The 22,950-nt window shown below is 42.4% G+C and overlaps 1 protein-coding gene across 1 annotated transcript; it reads right to left on the bottom strand.

Annotated features, from left to right (window-relative positions):
• Positions 1-325: 325 nt before the first annotated feature.
• KLF1 (KLF transcription factor 1) lies at positions 326-16,852 on the bottom strand. Its single transcript, XM_082253406.1, has 3 exons — positions 16,682-16,852; positions 1,971-2,739; positions 326-537 (listed from the first exon to the last, which is right to left on the bottom strand). Exons 1-3 carry the CDS (start codon positions 16,730-16,732, stop codon positions 341-343), a joined length of 1,017 nt encoding a protein of 338 aa, XP_082109532.1. The 5' UTR covers positions 16,733-16,852; the 3' UTR covers positions 326-340.
• Positions 16,853-22,950: the final 6,098 nt, after the last annotated feature.

A 22,950-nucleotide genomic window follows, 5' to 3' on the forward strand; every position in this document is an offset into this window, starting at 1 on the left:
AACTTCAGTTGGTATCATGTACTGATATGGATGTCTTAGAGTATTAGATACAGAAAATAAAAGTGAACAGAAGTGAGCCACATCCAAAACCTAAAATATATGTCCTGCCGTCAGCTGGTAAACCATTATAAAAGTCATCAGAAAGGAAAAAATAAACATACATTTTCTTATAATTACTCAAAAACAAACACCTCTGACCAGCCATATACAAGTTGATATATGTACAAAAATGTCATAACTTGTCCTGTAACATTGTTATTGTTTTTTTTCTGGCACAAAGTCCATTCACACCTGTTCACAATATACTGTATATCACAGCTCTGACGGACATTTTTTTTGGTCATATCGGTTGATTAATGTTCACTATGTGCCGTTTCATGTGCAGAGCCAGGTGATCAGAGCGAGCAAAATTCTTCTGGCACATTAGACATTGGAATGGGCGGACACCGGTGTGCTTACGTATATGTCGAGTGAGCTCATCGGAACGGGCAAATTTCCAATAACAACCTTCCCATCCACACACATAAGGCTTTTCCCCTGAAAAATAAATATCAAATATTATATGAAAAAGATACAGGGGTAATAGGACACTCAGGAGCTGGGTTACTGTAATAAGATATTACAGGGGTAATAGGACACTCAGGAGCCGGGTTACTGTAATAAGATATTACAGGGGTAATAAGATAGCCAGGAGTTGGGTTACTGTAATAAGATATTACAGGGGTAAAAGGACACTCAGGAGCTGGGTTACTGTAATAAGATATTACAGGTGAAATAAGACACTCAGGAGCCGGGCTACTGTAATAAGATATTACAGGGATAATAGGACACTCAGGAGCTGGGTTACTGTAATAAGATATTACAGGGGTAATAGGACACTCAGGAGCTGGGTTACTGTAATAAGATATTACAGGGGTAATAGGACACTCAGGAGCTGGGTTACTGTAATAAGATATTACAGGGGTAATAAGATACACAGGAGCTGGGTTACTGTAATAACATATCACAGGGGTAATGGGACACTCAGGAGCTGGGTTACGGTAATAATATATTGCAGGGGTAATAGGACACTCAGGAGCCGGGTTACTGTAATAAGGTATTACAGGGGTAATAAGACACTCAGGAGCTGGGTTACTGTAATAAGATATTACAGGGGTAATAAGACACTCAGGAGCCGGGTTACTGTAATAGGATATTACAGGGGTAATAGGACACTCAGGAGCCGGGTTACTGTAATAAGATATTACAGGGGTAATAAGACACTCAGGAGCCGGGTTACTGTAATAAGATATTACAGGGGTATAATAGGACACTCAGGAGCTGGGTTACTGTAATAAGATATTACAGGGGTAATAAGACACTCAGGAGCTGGGTTACTGTAATAAGATATTACAGGGGTAATAGGACACTCAGGAGCTGGGTTACTGTAATAAGATATTACAGGGGTAATAAGACACTCAGGAGCCGGGTTACTGTAATAAGGTATTACAGGGGTAATAAGACACTCAGGAGCTGGGTTACTGTAATAAGATATTACAGGGGTAATAAGACACTCAGGAGCCGGGTTACTGTAATAAGATATTACAGGGGTAATAAGACACTCAGGAGCCGGGTTACTGTAATAAGGTATTACAGGGGTAATAAGACACTCAGGAGCCGGGTTACTGTAATAAGATATTACAGGGGTAATAAGACACTCAGGAGCCGGGTTACTGTAATAAGATATTACAGGGGTAATAGGACACTCAGGAGCCGGGTTACTGTAATAAGATATTACAGGGGTAATAAGACACTCAGGAGTCGGGTTACTGTAATAAGATATTACAGGGGTAATAGGACATTTAGGAGCTGGGTTATGGTAAAGGCATAAATAATGCTGTTCGCAGATCTAATTAGAATATTGAGATACATAATTGAGGCCGACACATGTCGGCACCATTACAGCCTCTTACAACAGGCCCTCCTCTTACCTGTGTGTGTACGGAGATGCGCCTTTAGGTGCGAGCTCTTCGTGTATGACTTTTCACATCCATTGTATGCACATTTGTGGCTTATAGCAACTTTGTTTGAAGTGGGCCGCCTATGTTTGGATTTCTTTCCTTTGGGAAGTGACGGGACAGACTGTGAGGTTGTAGAACATTTTGCAGAATTCGTAGATGAATACATACGGTTGTCAGTAAAAGTCCTTGGCAGAATTGGCACTGAGTGTGTTTTGAAGTGGGCACTGGGTTCAGTAGCCAGCATTGGGTCAGACTTTGGTGGTTGTGGGTAAAAATATCCCATATAGTATTGCACAGAGTCAGTGTTGTGTACGGTGCCTTGGCTCAGCGGACCATTGCTGATCGGTGCTCCAGTCTCAGATATCGCCATGTGGTGCCCAGAGGCCACTCTGCTTTCTTCAGAACTGCCATAGCAGTCTAATAGAGTCCCAGGAACAAAGGGCAGGGGTTGGTCAGGAGGGTTATCTGAGGGCATAAATGGAAGATTGGACATGTCAGGTTCCCATGCTTCTTCAAAAGCCTGAAGCTGACTTTGGCTGATGGTCATCTGTGGGGAATAGTTGGTAAGGGCACTTGCAGGAGGCTCAAGAAAGTTGTTTTGCAGGAATTCAGAGTCCCAGTAGTCAGGTTCATGTTTGAATGGAAATGCATGGAAGGTGTGGAGGAAATCACAATAACCACCAGGGGGCACTGAAGTCTCTTCTGTGGCAGGCCCTGGGACTACACTGTTACCAATGTTCTGTATGGGGAAAGAAAATAGTCTGTGAATATTGAGGACACTCTCAGGCTGCATTCACACCTGAGCGAAGCGTCTTTTCAGCAGTTTATTTTTATTTTTTTTGCAAATTTTTAAGCTTTGGTGTTTTTTTTTATTAGCCAACAGAGAAAACTATCATCTGTTGCATCATTTCTTGCTATTTTTTTAGCTTTTCCATCAGCTTTTCTTTTCTTTGTTATTATTATATTTTTTATTATTATTATTCATTTTTAATTTTTCTTTATTTTTTTGTCAGGGTAAGGAGTCACAGTAACCCCGCATTCACACTGAAGCGGCACGACTCCTGCATGACTTCGGGGGTGACCTGTGAAGCTCCGTGCACCGCGACTTCGGCGCGACTTGCACGGACTTCACATAATGGAAGTCAATGCAAGTCGCCTCCAGGTTGCCCCGAAGTAGTACAGGACCCTTTTTCTAAGTCGAAGCGACTTGTGTCGCTCCTATTAGAACGGGTCCTGTACCAGTCAATGGACCGCGAGGGACCGCGACTTGTCAGGCTGACAAGTCGCCTGACAAGTCGCGGCAGTGTGAATGGAGCCTTAGGATTAGGGGTTAGGGTTATTTATTATTTATTTTTATTTTTTGTTAGGGTGTTACTACTACTACTACTAATAATAATAATAATATATTAATAAAGACATGTAAAATAAATATGCAAATAAATAAAAAATAATCATTAATAAATAATAAAATAAATACAATAAATAAATAAATATCATGTAACAATAAATAAATAATTTACCCCTGACCTTAACTCTTAAAAAAAAAGATAATAATAATAATAAATTACTAAACAGAAAAATGAATAACAATAATAATAAAACCTTATTATTATTATTTTGTTTGGGTTTGGGTGTTTATTTATTAGTATTTTATTAGTATTAATAATAATAATAATAATAATAAATAATAATAATAATGCTTTTAATATATATTTTTAAGGCTAGGGATTAATTATTATTTATTTTTTGATTATAACATAATATTAATTCATTTTTTATAATATTTATTTATGGTGGCTTTTCATTATTTGTGTATTTATTTTACATTTATTTATTCAGCTATTATTACTATATTTTAAATTCAATTTTTTCATTTGATTAGAAAATAGTAAAAAACGTGCAACAAAATGCGCACAAAAATGCACAAATGGCTCATTTCCATTCATTTCTATGAAAATAAAATTTGCCAGAAATGTGCAAATATGCCCAACTTCAGCTACAAAAAAACCTCCAGAACTTTTTTTGAGCTTCCAGTCTTTGGCTTCAGGCAACTTGGAGTGGAGATGTTAATCGTCTCCATAGAGAAACATTGTTTTTTTTTTTTTTCGTCCAAGCTACAAAACGCTGAGGTGTAAATGGTGCCTAAAGGAAGAGGAAAGGGAAAAATAAATTTGAAATTCCCTTTTCAAATTTCCTGTAATTCTCTCTTTATTGAGTAGACCCTATAATCTGATAAGTAGACGAGATTAATTATGCAGAGTGGGCGGAGCTTCAGGGAAGTGGGTGTGGTAATTGATAGCTGTGTTGCAAAGTGTCCCTGGAAATTTTTTTTAAATGTTGGCAACTATGTCAATAGTTTTTGTTAACAGATATAAAAAAAATGCTTTCAAAGGTATATTAAATAGACCAAAAGGCTGCAAATAAGAGAAGCTCATTTTTACATGGTTAACCACTTGATGACCGCCCACCGCAGATTTACTGCGGATGGCGGCCGCTCCTGGGAAAACCAATGTAGTACTACGTTGCTCGCTCAGGAGACTCTAGGGGGCGCTCCCACCCCCGCTTGTAGCCAGTGCGTGTGTCAGATGGCTCCGATGGCCGCCGGCCACTCGCGATCTCCCCCCGCTGACAGAGAAGGACGGATGGCTGATGTAAACACAGCCGCCCATCCTTCTCCCTGAAGTGATCACAGAGGCTATGTGATCCTGCTATATAGGATCGCATGTCTCTGTAATGATCTCACAAGCCCAACCCCCCCACAGTTAGAATCACTCCCCTAGGGTCACATTTAACCCCTTAATGACTAATAGTATTCCCTGCCAATGGCATTATTACAGTAACAGTGCAAATTTATAGCACTGATTACTGTAGTAATGTCACTGGTACCCCCAAAAGTGTCAAAAATGTCAGTTAGGGGTCCGATCTGTCCGCCGCAATGTCGCAGTCCCACAAAAAATCGCAGATCGCCGCCATTAATAGTAAAAAAACTATAAAAATGACAGAAATCTTTCCCGTAGTTAGTAGACGCAATAACTTTTGCGCAAACCAATCAAAATACGCTTATTGCGTTTTTTTTTTTTACCAAAAATATGTAGCAGGAAACAAATTGGCCTAAAATGTTAAAAAAAAAAATTTGAGAATGTTATATAGCAGAAAGTGAAAAATATTGTTTTTTTTTTAAATTGTAAATTGTCGCTATTTTTTTGTTTATAGCGCAAAAAAATAAAATTGCACAGGTGATCAAATAGCACCAAAATAAAGCTCTGTTTGTGGGGAAAAAAGGACATCAATTTTATTTGGGTACAGCGTCGCACAACCGCGCAATTGTCCATTAAAATAACGCAGTGCCGAATCGCAAAATAGGGCCTGGTCATTAAGCAGCAAAATCCTCCTCCAAAATCCAGTCACTGTGCTGGGAGTGGGCAGTGAGCACGCTCTCAGCACAAAAACTTCTGCCATCCATGGGTGCATCTGTGGGCATTAAAGCTCACCCTATTTGCTACCACATATGTGTTTTTGGGGGTCAATATAAGAATGTGACCATTGTAAGCACCCCTGTCAGTGCTATATGGTTTGTCCCTCCCCAAAAGATTTATTATAGGATGTAAAGGTAACAAGTTACACTATATTACCAAAAGTATTGGGACGCCTGCCTTTACACTAGGGATCAACCGATTACCGGCCCCAGAGGTTACCGATATTACCGATATTTTGGGAAAGTGCTTGTACCGGAGTGATGCCTGCAGCTAGGGGCATCACCCCGGTGCCGGCGTCCATAGCCGACGGTCGGCTGTCTTGTAATGTGTAGAAGCCGCTCAGCTGTCATTACAAGGAGCGGGAGGGGACGTCCCCTCCTGCCGCCTTCCGTGGCTCGCCCTGGGTCTCCCGTCCCAGCGGGAGACCCGGGCAACCAGCCTGCACGGCCGCCGAAGACCCGATCAAAGCCGTATACAGCTCTGATTGGGTCTCCATGTAAAAACCCGGAAGTGATGTCATGACATCACTTCCGGGTACTCGGCGCCAAATTCAAAACAGCCAAACTTGGCCTTTTGAATGCTTTTAAGTGCAGAGGAGGGGGTTGGGGTCTTTTAGACCCCCAGATCCCTCCACAAGAGTACCTGTCAAAAAAAAATAAATTTAATGTACGAAAATATCGGCCGATACCAATATGCATTGACCAAAATATCGGTATCAGCAATAAAAAAACGATATCGGTCGATCGCTACTTTACACGCACATGATCTTTAATGGCATCCCAGTCTCAGTCCGTAGGGTTCAATATTGAGTTGGCCCACCCTTTGCAGCTATAACAGCTTCAACTCTTCTGGGAAGGATGTCCACAAGGTTTAGGGGTGTGTCTATGGGAATATTTGACCATTTTTCCAGAAGTGCATTTGTGAGGTCAGGCACTGATGTTGGATGAGAAGGCCTGGCTCACAGTCTCCGCTCTAATTCATCCCAAAGGTGCTCGGGATGAGGTCAGGAGTCTGTGCAAGCCAGTCAAGTTCCTCCACCCCCAACTCGCTCATCCATGTCTTTAACCACTTGCCGACCGCCCCATGCAGATTTACTGTGGCAGGGCGGCTCGGCTGCGCATAATCACATAGATTCACGTGATTATGTGCATGTGGTCTCGTAGCAGCGGATTAGACGCAGCGGAAGCCAGATTGCGGGAGGAGCGGGCTCGATTGCCACCGGCCTCCCGCAATCTTTGGGGAAACTGACAGGAGAGCCGCCTGCCTATGTAAACAAAGCAGACGGCTCTTCTGTCAGACAGGCACAATGAGATTGTGTGTCTCAGCTAAGCTGAAACCCCGATCTCTGTGTGCCTGTCACAGAGCCCCCCCCCCCCACACACACACAGAGTTAGTAAGCACAATTTAGGAGCACAATTAACCCCTTGATCATCCCCAGTATTAACCCCTTCCCTGCCAGTGTCATTTATACAGAAACAGTGCATATTATTTAGCACTGATCACTGTATTATTGTCACTGGTCCCCAAAAAGTGCCACTTAGTGTCGGATTTGTCCGCTGTAATGTCGCAATCCCGCTAAAAATCACTGATCATCGCCATTACAATAAGAAAAATAATCGAAAGTCCAAAAATCTATCCCGTAGTTTGTAAACGCTATAACTTTTGCGCAAACCAATTAGAATACGCTTTTTTGGATTATTTTTTACCAAAAATATGTAGCAGAATATATATTGGCCTAAACTGATAAAAAAAATTGTTTTTTTTTTAAAAAAAAAATTATTGGGAATGTTTTATAGCAGAAATTAAAAAATATTGTGTTTTTTTTTTTCAAAATTGTCGCCTTTTTTTGTTTATAGCGCAAAATCTAAAAACCGCAGAGGTGATCAGATTCCACCAAAAGAAAGCTCTATTTGTGGGGAAAAAGGGACATCAATTGTATTTGGGTACAGTGTCGCACGACTGCGCAATTGTTAGTTAAAGTAACGCAGTGCCGAATCGCAAAAAATTACCTAGTCATTAGGGGGGTAAAACCTTCTGGAGCAGAAGTGGATGAAAACGGAAAATTGTATCATACTTACCGTAATTTTCCTTTCCTGGTGCCTATCCATGGCAGCATACTAGTGATAGAGCTCCGCCTCGACTCCACCTTCAGGATCAGTGAATAGCATAAATTAAAAGGTATAGCCCCCCCCATCATTCTCCGTAAATAGGAAAACCGAGGGAGGGATCGTATGCTGCCATGGATAGGCACCAGGAAAGGAAAATTACGGTAAGTATGATACAATTTTCCGTTTTCCTGGTGCCTCCATGGCAGCATACTAGTGATAAATAACTAGCTTACACGGGTGGGATAATGCTTAATCAAAAAATAAAGTTTAATTAGACAAAGACATTGCTGCTTGAACAACTCGTCTTCCAAATTCAACTGTCGTTAGAGCCCCTGGATCAACTCTATAGTGTCTGAGAAACGTGTGCTGTGACGACCAAGACGCCGCCCTGCATATTGTCTCCAATGAGACGTTTGCTCTCGTTGCCCATGAAGTTGACACTGCTCTTGTTGAGTGTGCGTTCACTCTGGAAGGAACATCCATGTTTTGTGCAGTATAGGCTTTTTGAATGGTCTTGACTACCCAGGATGCCAAGGTCCTTTTTGAGGCTTCCTTTCCTCTGTTTTTACCCCAAGGAATCACGAAAAGCTTTTCCGAATTCCTGAAGGCTGCTGTCATTTCCAGATAGGCTTTTAGTATCTTGGGAACATCTAGTTCCTGACACGAATCTGAGAAGACTGGTAATGCCCATGGTTCACTTAAGTTGTCTGGCGTAGTCACTTTCGGAGTGAAACCTCGAAGAGGCCGTAGCTCCACCCTGTCAGGGAAAAACGATATATGCTCCTCCCCTATTCCCAGGGAGTGCAAGTCTGAAATTCTTTTGCCGGACGTGATCGCCACTAGAAAAACTGTCTTCAAAGTCAGGTTCCATAGCGAAATTTGTTCCACCGGCACAAAAGGGTGTTTGGACAGCATCTCCAGAATCAGAGGAAGGTCCCACTGAGGAAAGGGACTTCTACTTGGAGGACGAATCTTAAGAACTCCTCTGAGAAAGGTGATTACCAGCGGATTATCTGCCCATCTGATGCTGGTTGCCGCTGAAATCGCTGACACCTGAACTTTAAGTGTACTCAAGCCGAGACCCCTGTCTAGGCCAGACTGAAGGAAGGCCAATACGTTTGAAACAGAAGGCGTGATGGGATCAAATTCTTCTGTTTCCGCGTAGGACACAAACCTATTCCAGATCTTAGCATATACGGAATTGGTTGCTGGCTTTCTGGCTTTGAGGAGAGTATTGATGACTTGCTGGGAGCATCCTAAGGATTCAAACCGCCTCCTCTCAACAGCCATATTCGAAGGTTCAGAGTCTGTGGTCTTGGATGGAACCTCCCCCCCTGTGATAGTAGGTGAGGAAAGGGAGGAATCTTGATCGGGGAGCATACGCTCATGCGTAGGGCCAATGGAAACCAAGGCCTCTTCGGCCAATACGGAAGGATTGCCAGTATCTGTACTGGTTCCCTCGTCAATCTCAGTAAGAACCTGTGAATTAGGGGACGTGGTGGAAAGGCGTAGCCTGTCGTGAACCGCCATGGGCAGGACAGAGCATCCACTTCCTCCGCTTGCGGGTAAGGGAGACGTGAGAAGAAACTCGGGAGCTTGGAGTTCTCTGGAGTTGCGAATAGATCCACTTGTGGGAGATCCCATAGGCTGAGGATCTGCTGAAAAATGTGCGGATGTATTGCCCATTCGTTGGCGTCCTCGAAGTCTCTTGATAAATGATCCGCCACTGTGTTCAATCTGCCTGGTAGATAGGCTGCTCTGAGGGCCACCAGATTCCTTTCTGCCCAGATCATAATGGGCTCTACTTCCCTCAGGAGGGTCCTGCTGCGGGTCCCTCCCTGCTTCTGGATGTATGAAACCGCTGCCCTGTTGTCTAGGCGTAGTAGGACCCTCTGCGCCCTCACCTGAGGAGCTAGTGAGGTTAGTGCCATGAATGCCGCCCTCAGCTCTAGAATGTTGGAAACCAAGTCTTTCACCGGAAAGGACCATCTCCCCTGAATCTGTATTGTTTCGCAATGCGCTCCCCATCCCTGGCTGCTCGCATCCGATGTGATCATGGTCCAGGAATGAGAACCCAGATGGTGAGGTTTGGCGAGATTCTCCGGATCTGTCCACCAATGAAGGCCTCTGCGCATTATCGATGTTATCTGGATCGTTTGCGAGAGTTGACGTGTGCGCCACTGGGACAGGAATCCCGACTGAAAGAACCTCAGGTGCCAATGTGACCATGGCACTAGAGGGATGCAGGAAGACATTGAGCCGATCAGACTCATACATTGTGAAGCTGACATGTAGTCCCTTCCTATGGCATGAAGTGTCTTTTGAATTATTGCTGTTGCCTTCATTTGGGGTAGAGAGACCGTGCCTCTGGCCGTGTTGAATTCTGCCCCTAAGTATACCATCACCTGGGTTGGAGATAGTTGACTCTTCTGCCGATTTACTAACCACCCTAGATCCTTCAGGGTTTGTAGTAGAATGTCCCTGTGGAGAATCAATTTCCGTGGACAGTCGGCTAGGAGGAGGATATCGTCCAGGTAATGATATACTCTTAACCCTTTCTCCCTTAGGGGGGCAAGGGCCGATATCAAGACCTTTGTGAAGACTCTTGGGGATGTGCACAGGCCGAAAGGCAGAGCTTGAAATTGTAGGTGGACATGACCTACTGCGAACCTTAGATATTTTTGGAAGGCGGGAAGTATAGGAATGTGTAGGTAGGCATCTTGCAGATCCACAGATATCAACCAATCCATAGGCTGTACTGTTTGGATTATTGTCTGTAAGGACTCCATCTTGAATCTTTCCAGATGAATATAGCGGTTTAGACCTTTCAAATCTATAACCGGCCTCCAACCCCCTGTCTTCTTCTCCACCAGGAACAGGGTTGAATAGAAACCTGTGAAGCGTTCCCCATAGGGTACCGGTACCGCCGCTTGTTGAAGTTGAAGTGAAACTAGAAAGTCCTTTAAGGCCTGTGCCTTCTGTGGGGATGATGGTAGTGTCGTCTTTTTGTAAGTCGCCCGAGGTGGTTGCTGTTGGAATGTCCAGAAGTGACCGTAACGGATGGTAGAAAGGACCCAAGGGTCCTGGCATTTTGTCATCCAATTTGGTAAGAAGTGGCGAAGTCGGGCTCCCACTGTATCGGTCACTTCTTTTCTGGCGTCAAAAGGACTTTGTCTCCCCTTGTGGGGTAGTGAGATTTTTATTTTTTCTGGATGCCAGAAAGGAAGACTGGGTACCTTTCCAGGGCCTCTTATTGTCCCTGAATGGACGGGTCTGTCTGTAGCCTCTAGAATTTGACTGGCGGAACCTTGAGAGGAAACCCCTTGTTCTGCGTTCCTTCCTATCTTGTGGAAGAATACCAGTCTTTCCTCCAGTGACCCTGGAAATGGCCTTCTCCAATCTTTCACCAAATAGCGATTTACCATCAAAAGGTATTTTGCACCAGCTCTGCTTTGATGCCAAGTCAGCCGTCCAAGGCCTTAACCATAGTGCCCTCTTAGCCATCACTGAGTGGAGCATTGAACGAGAGGCGCACCTAATTGTGTCAATGGCGGCTTCTCCCACGAAGTCTGCCGCTAACTTCAATTCCTCAAGTGACTTGATAATATCCTCTTTAGGGACATCCTGTCGCAGAGCTGTCTCAACGTTGTCAGTCCAGGAATGAATGGCACTTGAGACTGAAGTCAGCGCAATAGCGGGCTTACAAGCTGCCCCTGCGGCCAGATAGCATCTTTTTAGGTCAAGATCAATGCGCCTATCCAATGGATCTTTAAATGAAGTTGAATCTTCCATTGGAAGGGTCATGTTCTTCGCTAGACGCACCACCGCTGCATCCACTACTGGCATGGAGGATAAGGCTTGTATTCCTTCTTCCGGCAACGGATAAAATTTATTCACTCTGTTGAAGGAGAATTTTTTATCTGTCTTACTCCATTCATTCTCAATCACTTCCCTTATTTCTCCCATTAAAGGGAAAGCGACTTGTTTCCTCTTGAGGAAAGGGAAATATGACTTTGACTTAGGCCGGGGTTCCGCTGGTTCATCCCAGGCGATGGCCTGCTTAACCGCCTGAATAAACGGCTGAACTAAAGCAAAGTTGAAACCTGAAGGCTCTTCTTCATCTGAAGATTTGTCCGAATGTTCCTCCGAGGAAGGATCTCTAGTGGCTGGAACTGCGCTAACAGTGATAGCGGAAGGACCTGCAATCACCGGATCCGATTCCTGTGGCTGAGAAGCCTGTGGTATAGGACGAGCTGGGATGGTGGACACCAACTCTGCAATTGAGTCCTTCATTGTTTGTTTAAGTAGATCAACTACTTGGCGGCTCTCCGTGTCACAACTGGCCGCATAATCCCTGAGACAGTCTTTACAGACCAGCTTTCTCGGGAGGGGTTCCGCGCCACAAGACCAGCACTTTTTTCTTGAAGAATAATGTGGTGAAGGAGAGCGATAACGGCTTCTGGATCTTGATCTCTCTGGGTATCTTGAGGAATGTGACCTGCGATCAGGACTGTGGTCATCCCGTCTTCCCGATGATTTTTGAGATCTCTTCGATGGTACTGGACTGTGACAAACCAAAAATAATGGATGTCAGTGGCGCACTCTTTTTTTTTTTTTTTTTATACTCACGAAAAGTTGGTCCCATACCTATTACGGTCAGGTGGATCTTGGTTTCGTGAGGAATGACTCATGGTAAGGGCAAGAGGATCAGCTGAAAAAGGAAAGATTATAGTAGAAAAACATGTATACATATATATATATACATATACACACATACACCTATATACAGAGAAAGAGTAAGAACCAAAGCATAAAAACCACCTACCGAGAGAGAGCAAACGAAAATGGTCTGCAGGGCAAGGCTAGTTGAAACCGAAGACACCGCCTCTCTAAACTTCCTGGTTTAAGTACATCAGGCTCCACTCCACCTGAGCCGAAGCACCAATAGAAAGGCAGGGAAACCATTGACTGGATTTTTTTTTTTTTTTTTTTAAAACAACACTGCCCCTTTAAGACATAATTTGTAAATGTGCTGCCCTATACCTGAGCCAAAACCTAACTTCCTGTAACTTTTTTGAATTCTGCCTTCTTCAAAACAACACTACCCCTCTTTATTTCTTTATACTGCAGCTTTAAATAAATTATTCATTTATTTACATATATTTTTTTTTTTTTTTTTTTTTTTTGAGACCACGGCAAAATGGCCGCCGTTGTCTCTACCGCGCATGCGTCGTCCCGCAATTCTTACTGCGCATGCGCCGCAACCCGACATGTCGCCGCACAGAGACTCCCACCGAAAAGATGGCCGCTGTGGGAGTCAATGCGCATGCGCCGGCCGCCGCGTCATCACGGCGCGACCCGGCGCGAACAGGGGAACAGGACGCCGTAGCCATTAGAATGCTGCGTGGGGGAATCGCCCCCAATTGCCCTAACGCCAGACAAGGTAGCCATAACACACGCAATTAAGAATATAACTGGGAATAAACATCACAATCAGTGCCCACAAAACTATGCATAGTGATGGAAAGACAGAGAAGTGTAGAAGGGAAAGCTGATCTCTCTGCCACCATGAATCCCCACATTATACATGTATCCTTATCCACATACTCATGAATATTATATATATATACATATATATTTTATGAAAAGACGGCATATTTGTTCCACATTAGGAAACGCCGTTACTCACAGACCCCAGAAGATCCACAGAAGGGGTTCCCAGTCTTATTAGCGCGTTTAGCGGCCCAAGAACAGGGACTGCACACGGGAGAGGCTGAACCCGGTGGAAGCTGCCCGTTTTCACAGGCAGAGGTAGGGACATACTGCTGCAATCTTCACTGTTCAAGAGGTTTGAGGAAAAAAAGGAGAATGATGGGGGGGGCTATACCTTTTAATTTATGCTATTCACTGATCCTGAAGGTGGAGTCGAGGCGGAGCTCTATCACTAGTATGCTGCCATGGAGGCACCAGGAAATTTTACTTCCGATTTTCGTATCGTGTGTACGGGCCTTTAGAGTGAAACAAGTATAACAAAGAAAACAAATGCAGCCACTGCTTCTAAGGATTCCTGTTATTCTCACCTATGGATCTATTATTTTTCCAATTCCATTAACAGGTCAAGCTGTCCAGCAAAAATGTCAGTTACAGTACTAGTATTACTATTTATTTATTACTAGTAATAAATAAACAAATAAAAATTACATCTTTCCCCAAGTTTGTAGATGCAATAACTTTTGCGCAAACCAATCAATATTCTCTTATCGAGATTTTTTTTTAAACAAAAATATGTAGCAAAATACAAGTTGGCCTAAAATGATGAAAAAAATTAGATTTTTAATTTTTTTTTTATTGGGAACATTATATCGCAAAAAGTGAAAAATATAGTTTTTTTTTTTCATTTATAGTGCAAAAAATAAAAATTGCAGAGGTGATCAGATACCGCCAAAAGAAAGCTCTATTTGTGGGGAAGAAAGGACATACATTTTATTTGAGTACAGTGTCGCACGACCGCGCAATTGTCAGATAAAGTAACGCAGTTCCGAATCACAAAAAATGGCCTGGTCGTTAAGAGGGAAAACCTTCCAGTCCAGAAGTGGTTAAACTGTCAAATCAAAAGACGGCCTGACGCCGGTGTGAAGGATGGGGCTTAATGTTTGTCTCTTACTTGTCAGTCTAATGGGCCATACACACTATACAATTGTCTTTAGATTTTTTCCTTTAGATTTACTAAAACCATATAATATGAGGTCAGACCTAAACACTTTCAATGTGTGTGCAACCAGTCAGGCCCTTGCACTACATAGTTAAAGGTAAATCTAAAGGAAATCTAACAACAAAAGTTATATAGTGTGTATCCAGCTTAAGGCTGGCCATACACTATACAATTTTCTTATTCAATTTCCTTGAGATTTACCTTCAACTATGTAGTGCAAGGGCCTGCCTGACGGCATATAAATTGAAAGTGTTTAGGCTTGACCTCTTATTATGTGGTTTTGGTAAATCTAAAGGAAAGTCAAACAAGCAAATTGTATAGAGTATGGCCAGCCTAAGGCTGGATATGCACTATACAATGTTCTTTAGATTTTTTCCTTTCAATTTACCAAAACCATATAATATGAGGTCACACCTAAACAAATTGTATGCAATCAGGCAGGCCCTTGTACTACATAGCTGAGGGTAATGGACCATACAAACTATACAATTGTCTTTAGATTTTTTCCTTTAGATTTAACAAAACCGTATAATATGAGGTCAAAACACTTTCAATGTGTATGCAATCAGGCCCCTGCACTACATAGTTGAAGGTAAATCTAAAGGAAATCAAACCACAAAATTTATATATTGTATAGTGTGTATCCAGCTTTAACCGGTTGCCGACCGCCGCACGACTATATACTGCGGCGGTCAGCCCCGGCCAGGAAAAGTGACGTATATATACATCACTAGCCTGTCACTTCCTTGTGAGCCAATAGCGGGCGCCGGCGGAGGCGCGTGCCCGCCCCGACTCGTTCCCTGGGAAGTCAGTGCGTGTGACCGGCAGACCCGATGTCCGCCGGTCACTCGCGATCGTCCTCCGTGAAGGGAGAAAGGCAGGCGGCTGATGTAAACAAGCCGCCTGTCATTCTCCCCTGTGTAGGAATGTTCATCATATGGTTCTACTATGTAGGACCATTGATCACTGTTCCTACACCAGTAGCCATGTCCAATCACAGTAAAAAGTACGCCCCTAGGGACACACTTAACCCCTCCTTCCCCAATAAAGTTAACCCCTTCCCTGCCAGTGTCATTTTGCAGTAACAGTGCATATGTATAGCACTGATTACTGCAGTAATGTCACTGGTTACCCCAAAAGTGTCAAAATGTCAGTCAAGGGTTCGATCTGTTCGCCGCAATGTCGCAGTACCGCAAAAAAAAACGCAGATCGCCGCCATTACGCGTTAAAAAAAACCACCAAAAATGACAGAAATCTTTCCCTTAGTTAGTAAACGCAATAACTTTTGCGCAAACCAATCAAAATACGCTTTTTGCGATTTTTCTTACCAAACATATGTAGCAGAAAACAAATTGGCCAAAAATGTTAAAAAATTGTGATTTTTCCATTTTTTTGGGGGGGGAATTTCATATAAAAAAATGTGAAAAATATTGTTATTTTTGCAAAATTGACGCTCTTTTTTTGTTTATAGCGCATGATCAAAAAATCGCACAGGTGATCAAACACCACCAAAAGAAAACTCTGTTTGTGGGAAAAAAAGGACGTCAAATCCGTTTAGGTACAGCGTCGCACGACCGCGCAATTGTCCGTTAAAGTCACGCAGTGCCGAATCGCAAAAAAAGCCCTGGTCAGGAAGGGGGTAAAATCTTCCGGGGCTTAAGTGGTTAATCTAAAGGAGATTAAACAACAAAAGTTGTATAGTGTGTATCCAGCTTAAAGGGCCATACACACTATAAGATTTTCTGAAGACTTTTTCCTTTAGACTTACCAAAACCATATCATATGAGGTCCAACCTAAACACTTTCAATTTGTATGCAATCTGGCAGGCCCTTGCACTACATAGAAAAGGTAAATCTGAAGGAAATCTAACCACAAAAGTTGGATAGCGTGTATCCAGCTTAAGTCTACCTTGCCCACAGGGTGACAACGCAGCTGTGCCCTTTTGCCAAAGTAAAAGCAGCATAGAAAAATAACAGTGCTACTGGCAGGATCAACATCTAATAGAATTAAATAACAGGGGGGACTCAGAAAAACAAAAACTGCAATTTTATTGCTACAGGCTAACTGCCATTTTATTGCTACAGGCTAACTGCCATTTTTAGTCCAGCCGGCTGCAGCCAGCAGTTCTCTGGCCAGAATCTATTCTACTGTCCAGATGCCAAATTCTTCCATGTCAATGTCACACAATGGACAACATGCGATCCACCATTGAAGCACCGCCGGAGGAGAAGCTACAGACCACATTTTTACCACATCCTCCACTCTCGCCACACACACAACCACAGGGATTTAAAGCTCTTAAAGTGAAGGCAGTACAAAAAATAAACTGTCCCTTTTCAGTAAATCGTCCGTTTTATCACTAACACCCAAAAGCAGTCACTTACCTGAGTGATATCATGCAGCATATGAGTGTAGTCGTAGGATACTTTCGCCATAGTACAATTATAGGAATATATTCCCTATAAAACAATACAAGTCACATAGAATGTCCAGTTAGCCTCTGTTATAGCTCCATCCTGTAGGGTTTGCTTCTTTGCACAATTTCTTCCCCTTGCGTCTTGTCTGAGTGTTCTGCACACACAAAAAAAAGTATTTTTCTCTTTTCAAGAATTTTGGTGCTTCCAGTGATGCTTTCTGATTGGTCAGGAATAGTGTGACAGGCCCCGCCCCCTCCCTGTCATCTGCACTTCTCCTTACAGTGGCTGTGTCATCAGTTTAAAACGTTGGGGGTGGGGGCATGTGAGTGACTTCAGTGGGTGTGCGAGGATAGGCTTTCTTAGACAGTTCATTCTTACTATTGCTTGGTAATTGGAATTAGCATTATTTTGTTATTTGGATTTTTTTCAGCCAATCACACAAGAGGCAAGAAACCAATGATACAAAAACAAAGAAATCGCTTGTATTTTAAAATATAAAGGCACAGTCAGTCCACTTTTTGCAAAAATTGAATAAATGCGTCCACATTAATAAAATAAAAAAATTGTGCATTTATTAACCACTTTACCACCGGAGGATTTTGCTGCCTTACGTCCAGGCCACTTTTTGCGATTCGGCGATGTGCGATTTTAACTGACAATTGCGCGGTCATGCAACGCCGTACCCAAAAGAAATTTACGTTCTTTTTTTCCCACAAACAGAGCTTTCTTTTGGTGGTATTTGATCACCTGTGCGATTTTTACTTTTTGCGCTATAAACCAAAAAACAATTTTGAAAAAATAACAATATTTTTCACATTTTTTTTATATGAAATTCCCCCCCAAAACCAATTTGTTTTCTGCTACATATTTCTGGTAAAAAAAATCGCAATAAGCGTATTTTGATTGGTTTGCGCAAAAGTTATTGCATTTACTAACTAAGGGATAGATTTCTTTTTTTAACGAGTAATGGCGGTGATCTGCAATTTTTTTTGCGGGACTGCGACATTGTGGCGGACAGATCGGTCCCTTGACTGAAATTTTTGACACTTTTGGGGGTACCAGTGACATTACTACAGTAATCAGTGCTATACATATGCACTGTTACTGTAAAAATGACACTGGCAGGGAAGGGGTTAATTTTTATTGGTGATCAAGGGGTTAATGTATGCCTGGTGCTTACTAACGTGTGTGGGGGGAGGTGACTGAGTGACACAGGGACAGATTGCAGGTTCAGCTATGCTGAACCCTGCAATCTGACCCTGTCTGTCACTTAGGAGATCCGCCCGCTTTGCTTACACAACCGAGCGGATCTCCACACTCGATTCCCCGACGATCGGGGGAAGAGCGGCGGTAATCACCGCCGCTCCTCCCCTGGCCCGACTCCCGCTGTAACTGAATACAGCGGGAGCGAGCCTCCGGCGGCGCATGCGCGCCGCCAAGGGAGGGGAATGTCTGGTGACGTAGGTCTACGTCGCCAGACGATAACGAACCACTTTGCTGCAGTACAGTCAACGTGACTGGTTGGCAAGTGGTTAAGTCTTTGCACTGAATCCTGCAGAGCATTGCAACCATGATCAATGCATAGCGGGTGCAATGTACTGGCTAATGTACCCCCAGCTCCAGGTCTGTGCGGAGGTACAAGCCTACCATCAAGGGGCTGGAAGAAGTAATCAATGGACTACAAGTGCGATGATGTCACTGCACATGTGCGCCATTGAGATCTACGAGTCCCCTGCCGCGGAGAATTCCTGTAAGTTTCTTTGAATGGATGACGCAGCTGTTTGGGAGAAGAACCCCGCAATTCAGGTAATGTTACTGGGGCTGGGTAATGATACCAATTCAACCAGTTCTGGACTGGAAGATTTTCCCCCTTAATGACCAGGCCATTTTTTGTTAACGGTCAATTGCACAGTCATGCGACACTGTACCCAAATAAAATTGATGTCCTTTTTTTCCCACAAACAGAGCTTTCTTTTGGTGGTATTTGATCACCTGTGCGATTTTTATTTTTTGCGCTATAAACAAAAAAAGAGCGACAATTCTGAAAAATAAAAAAATAAAACAATATTTCACTTCCTTCTATAAAACATCCCCCCCTCCAATAAAAAATAAAAAAATTTCATCATTTTAGACCAACTTGTATTCTGCTACATATTTTTGGCAAAAAAATCCCAATTATTTATATTAAAGTTATCGAGTCTAAAAACCGGGGGAAGGATTTATGTAATTTTTATTTATTTATTTACTAGTAATGACGGCGATCAGCGATTTTTAGTGGGACTGCGACATTGCGGCAGACAGATCGGATACCTAACTGACATTTTTTGACACTTTTGGGTGGACCAGTGGGTATTACTACAGTAATCAGTGCTAAAAATATGCACTGTTACTGTAATAATGACACTGACAGGGAAGGGGTTAACCCAGGGGCGATCAAAGGGTTAAATGTGAGCCTAGGGGGTGTTTTCTAACTGTGTGGGGGAGGGACTTGTGAAATGAACACAGAGACCTGTGATCCTATATAGGAGGATCACAGACGTTCTGTGATCATTTCAGGGAGAAGAACGGTCTGCTGCGTTCACAACAGCTGCCCATCCTTCTCTCTCAGTGGGGAGCAATCGCGGGTGCTGCCTAGTACCCATACGTCGATTCGCGCAGCCAGGCCAGCCTGCCACAGTATATCTGCTGTGGCCGGTCTGCAAGCGGTTAATATCACCCCTAGCATTTTTAGTTGTGGCCATCTTGAGTAAGGGCAGATGATTCATGTAACATTTACTTCCTGGAATCCATCTGCCCTTAGCTCAGCAATGCAGTCAGGAGGGTGAGCTGAGCTGATAAAACCCCTCCTCCCCTCTTAAAGATTCCTGGGATGTATAACTTAACTTCCCTAGGCAAGAAACCAGGAAGTAACAGTAGAAATGTAAAAAAAAAAAGTTCAAAACAAGTACATATACTTTCCTATCTATTTATTAATGCTAGCAGCATAAGCATTAAAAGTAGTTCATGTTGATTGAGAGAGTGAAGTTTTTTAATGTTATACCCGAAATATGGGTGTGACATGAACTATTGTGCCAAAGGGGGACTAAGCCTTTGAGGTAGATGAGGACTTCTCATAAAAACTTAAAAAGGAGCTTTTTTGTGAAAATAAAATGTAAAAGTCAGCAGCTACAAATACTGTAGCTGCTGACTTCTATTAAACAGACACTCACCTGTCCAGGGATCCAGCGCTGTCATCGCCCGGGCCGGTTCTTTACTTGTCTTCGGGTCCCTAGTCCATCTTGGTTGTGGGAATCCTGCTGTGACTTACTGGACAGCTGGCTTCCCACTGCGTATGCACAAGATGCGCCGTGCTTTCTGAATGGCCCCGCAGTCTTCTGGGACATGTGATGTGTCCCGGGAGTTTGCAGGCAGAGAGTGGGAGCGGGAACCTGCCAGAAATAGGTACCCACACCCAGAACACAAAAACATTCCAATACAGGTAGAGGAGGGGGATTAGCACAACTTCTCTTTACATTAATATATGAAATAGAGAGAATCAGCGCTCAGATCCTTAAAGATGATGGACCACCCAATAATTGGAAGAATAAATATATAAAACAAGTAGTAACAGATGTAGTAAAAAAATGATGATGCAGCAGTATAATCAAATCACAATAAATATCCGCAGTGTAGTATAAAAGATGCCATGATCAGTCAACGGTCATAAATAGATAGAATAAATACATAAAAAGTATACTATAGATATAATAAAGTGATAAGTGCTGAGTAAGTGCAGAAACGGCTTCTCCCGACGGGTTACATCACAAACCACGTGACATTCTCAAAGGATTTACCCCTTGAGAAAGTCACGTGGTTTGTGACGTAACTCGTCGGGAGAAGCTGTGGTGACGTCACTTCCAGTCTACGGCCGAGACCGGAAGTATCGGAGTATACCGCATCGGTGGTTCTGTGTTTGTTCTACGCATCTTCCTGTATCTAACTGTAAGTTATCTGCATTTTTTGATTAAATTTTACCCTGATTTACTGCACCATGAGAGTTTACCTCTTATATTTCAATCGCAATGAGTGAATGTCCCAGAAATTGATGACATACCGTGGTTAAAGGAGGATATCGCTTAAAAAGGAAAGGATTATACAGTTTACCATTGCTGAGACCCATATACTGTATATATACCTTGAAGCACTGCATATTGTTTGGAGAATACCATAAGATTGTCGGCATATATATAAGCATTATACTTACTGGAGAAGATCAAGAGGTCCTATATGGTGAACGATTGCACCTAAATGCTCATTTGAGTGTTAATGGATTTTTTAGCTCACCTACCACTGCACCTGGCTGTCACCGGAATTATTGTTTTATCTTTTTAGCCTCTTGATCTTTTTATGGACGTTTGAGCACTTTATTTATTCACCGGAATCATCTTTTTATAGTCACTGAATTTTTCTATGGACTTTTTAGAACTTCATTGATTGACGTCTAATATCAGCACTTGTATACATTAGCACATGAATATATCTATACATACATTTTATTGAGACTTTCTGGATTTATATTGTTAATTTTTTCATCAATATCTTCCATATATTTCACATTTGGATTTATATTTTGTCTATACTTATTTTATGTAGCTGAATCACCGTCACATTTTCAGCTACTGGTGCTTAGCAGTTTATCACCATTTCTGCACTTACTCAGCAATCACTTTATTATATCTATAGTATACGTTTTATGTATTTATTCTATCTATTTATGACCGTTGACTGATCATGGCATCTTTTATACTACACTGCGGATATTTATTGTCATTTGATTATACTGTTGCATCCTCATTTTTTTACTACATCTGTTACTACTTGTTTTATATATTTATTCTTCCAATTATTGGGTGGTCCATAATCTTTAAGGATCTGAGCGCTGATTCTCTCTATTTCATATATTATTGTGGTATGTGGTGACACTACTGAATTGGCTGCTTAGTCCTTGGTGTTCCACTATATATAAATCATTTTTTTTTTTCGTTTCTTACGTCTTATACCTACTGGTAGCGCATAGGTTTATCCCTTTTACTCTTTACATTAATGTCATTTCAAAAGTCATTTTCAATCATTTTTTTATGTCAATGCTTTTATTAAAATAATACCTGCTGATCCCGCCATGAAGGTCCTTTCTCAGGCACTTCCTGGTATAGTGTGTCTGTCTGGTTCTTCCTGTTGTAGAGTGACAACACTTTGATTCTGTCTCCGAACTGTTGTCACCATCAGAAAACCTGCCCTCAGAAATGCCATGCAGCCATTGCTGGAATGTATGTATACCCCTGGCACCCAACCTGCGGCTCGAGGGCCGCCTGTGGCCCTTCTAGGTATAATGTGTGGCTCTGAGCAGTCTGTAGTGGGAACATTGATTGGAGTAATAGCATTGATCTCATGTAATATGTTCCCAGTTTCCAATTGTCTTCTGCAGTATATCGGCAGCTAAAAATGTATCCTGTCCACACCCTGTGACTCCCATTTCCTCTCTTAGGTCTGCACTTTCTGACAGTCTTTTCAAGCATTACATACACTATATTGTCAAAAGTATTGGGACACCTGCCCTTACACGCACATGAACTTTAACCACTTCTGGGCTGGAGGATTTTCCCCCTTAATGACCAGGCCATTTTTTGCGATACGGCACTGCATTACTTTAACTGACAATTGCGCGGCTGTGCAACACTGTACCTAAAATGTATGCCCTTCTTTCCCACAAATAGAGCTTTCTTTTGGTGGTATTTGAAAACCTCTACAGCTTTTTTTTTTTTTTTTTTTTTGCGCTATAAACAAAAAAAGGGCGACAATTTTGAAAAAAAAAATGATATTTTTTACTTTCTGCTATGAAACACAGCAAATAAAAAATTTTAAAAGCCAATTTTTTCATCAGTTAAGGCCAATATGTATTCTGCTATATGTTTTTGGTTAAAACAAAAAGTGTATATTGATTGGTTTGCGCAAAAGTTATAGCGTCTACAAACACTGCAATATTTTTATTTTTACTAATAATGAGGCGATCAGCGATTTTTAGAGGGACTGCGACGTTGCAGCGGACAAATTGGACATCTGACTGACACTTTTGACACTTTTTGGGGACCAGTGACACCATACCAATACAGTGATCAGTGCTAAAAAAAAAAAAGCACTTTCACTGCACTAATGACAACGACAGTGAAGGAGTTAACATCACGGGTGATCAAAGAGTT

Source organism: Pelophylax lessonae (assembly GCF_965119305.1).
Source record: "Pelophylax lessonae genome assembly, chromosome: 4".
Lineage (NCBI taxonomy): Eukaryota > Metazoa > Chordata > Amphibia > Anura > Ranidae > Pelophylax > Pelophylax lessonae.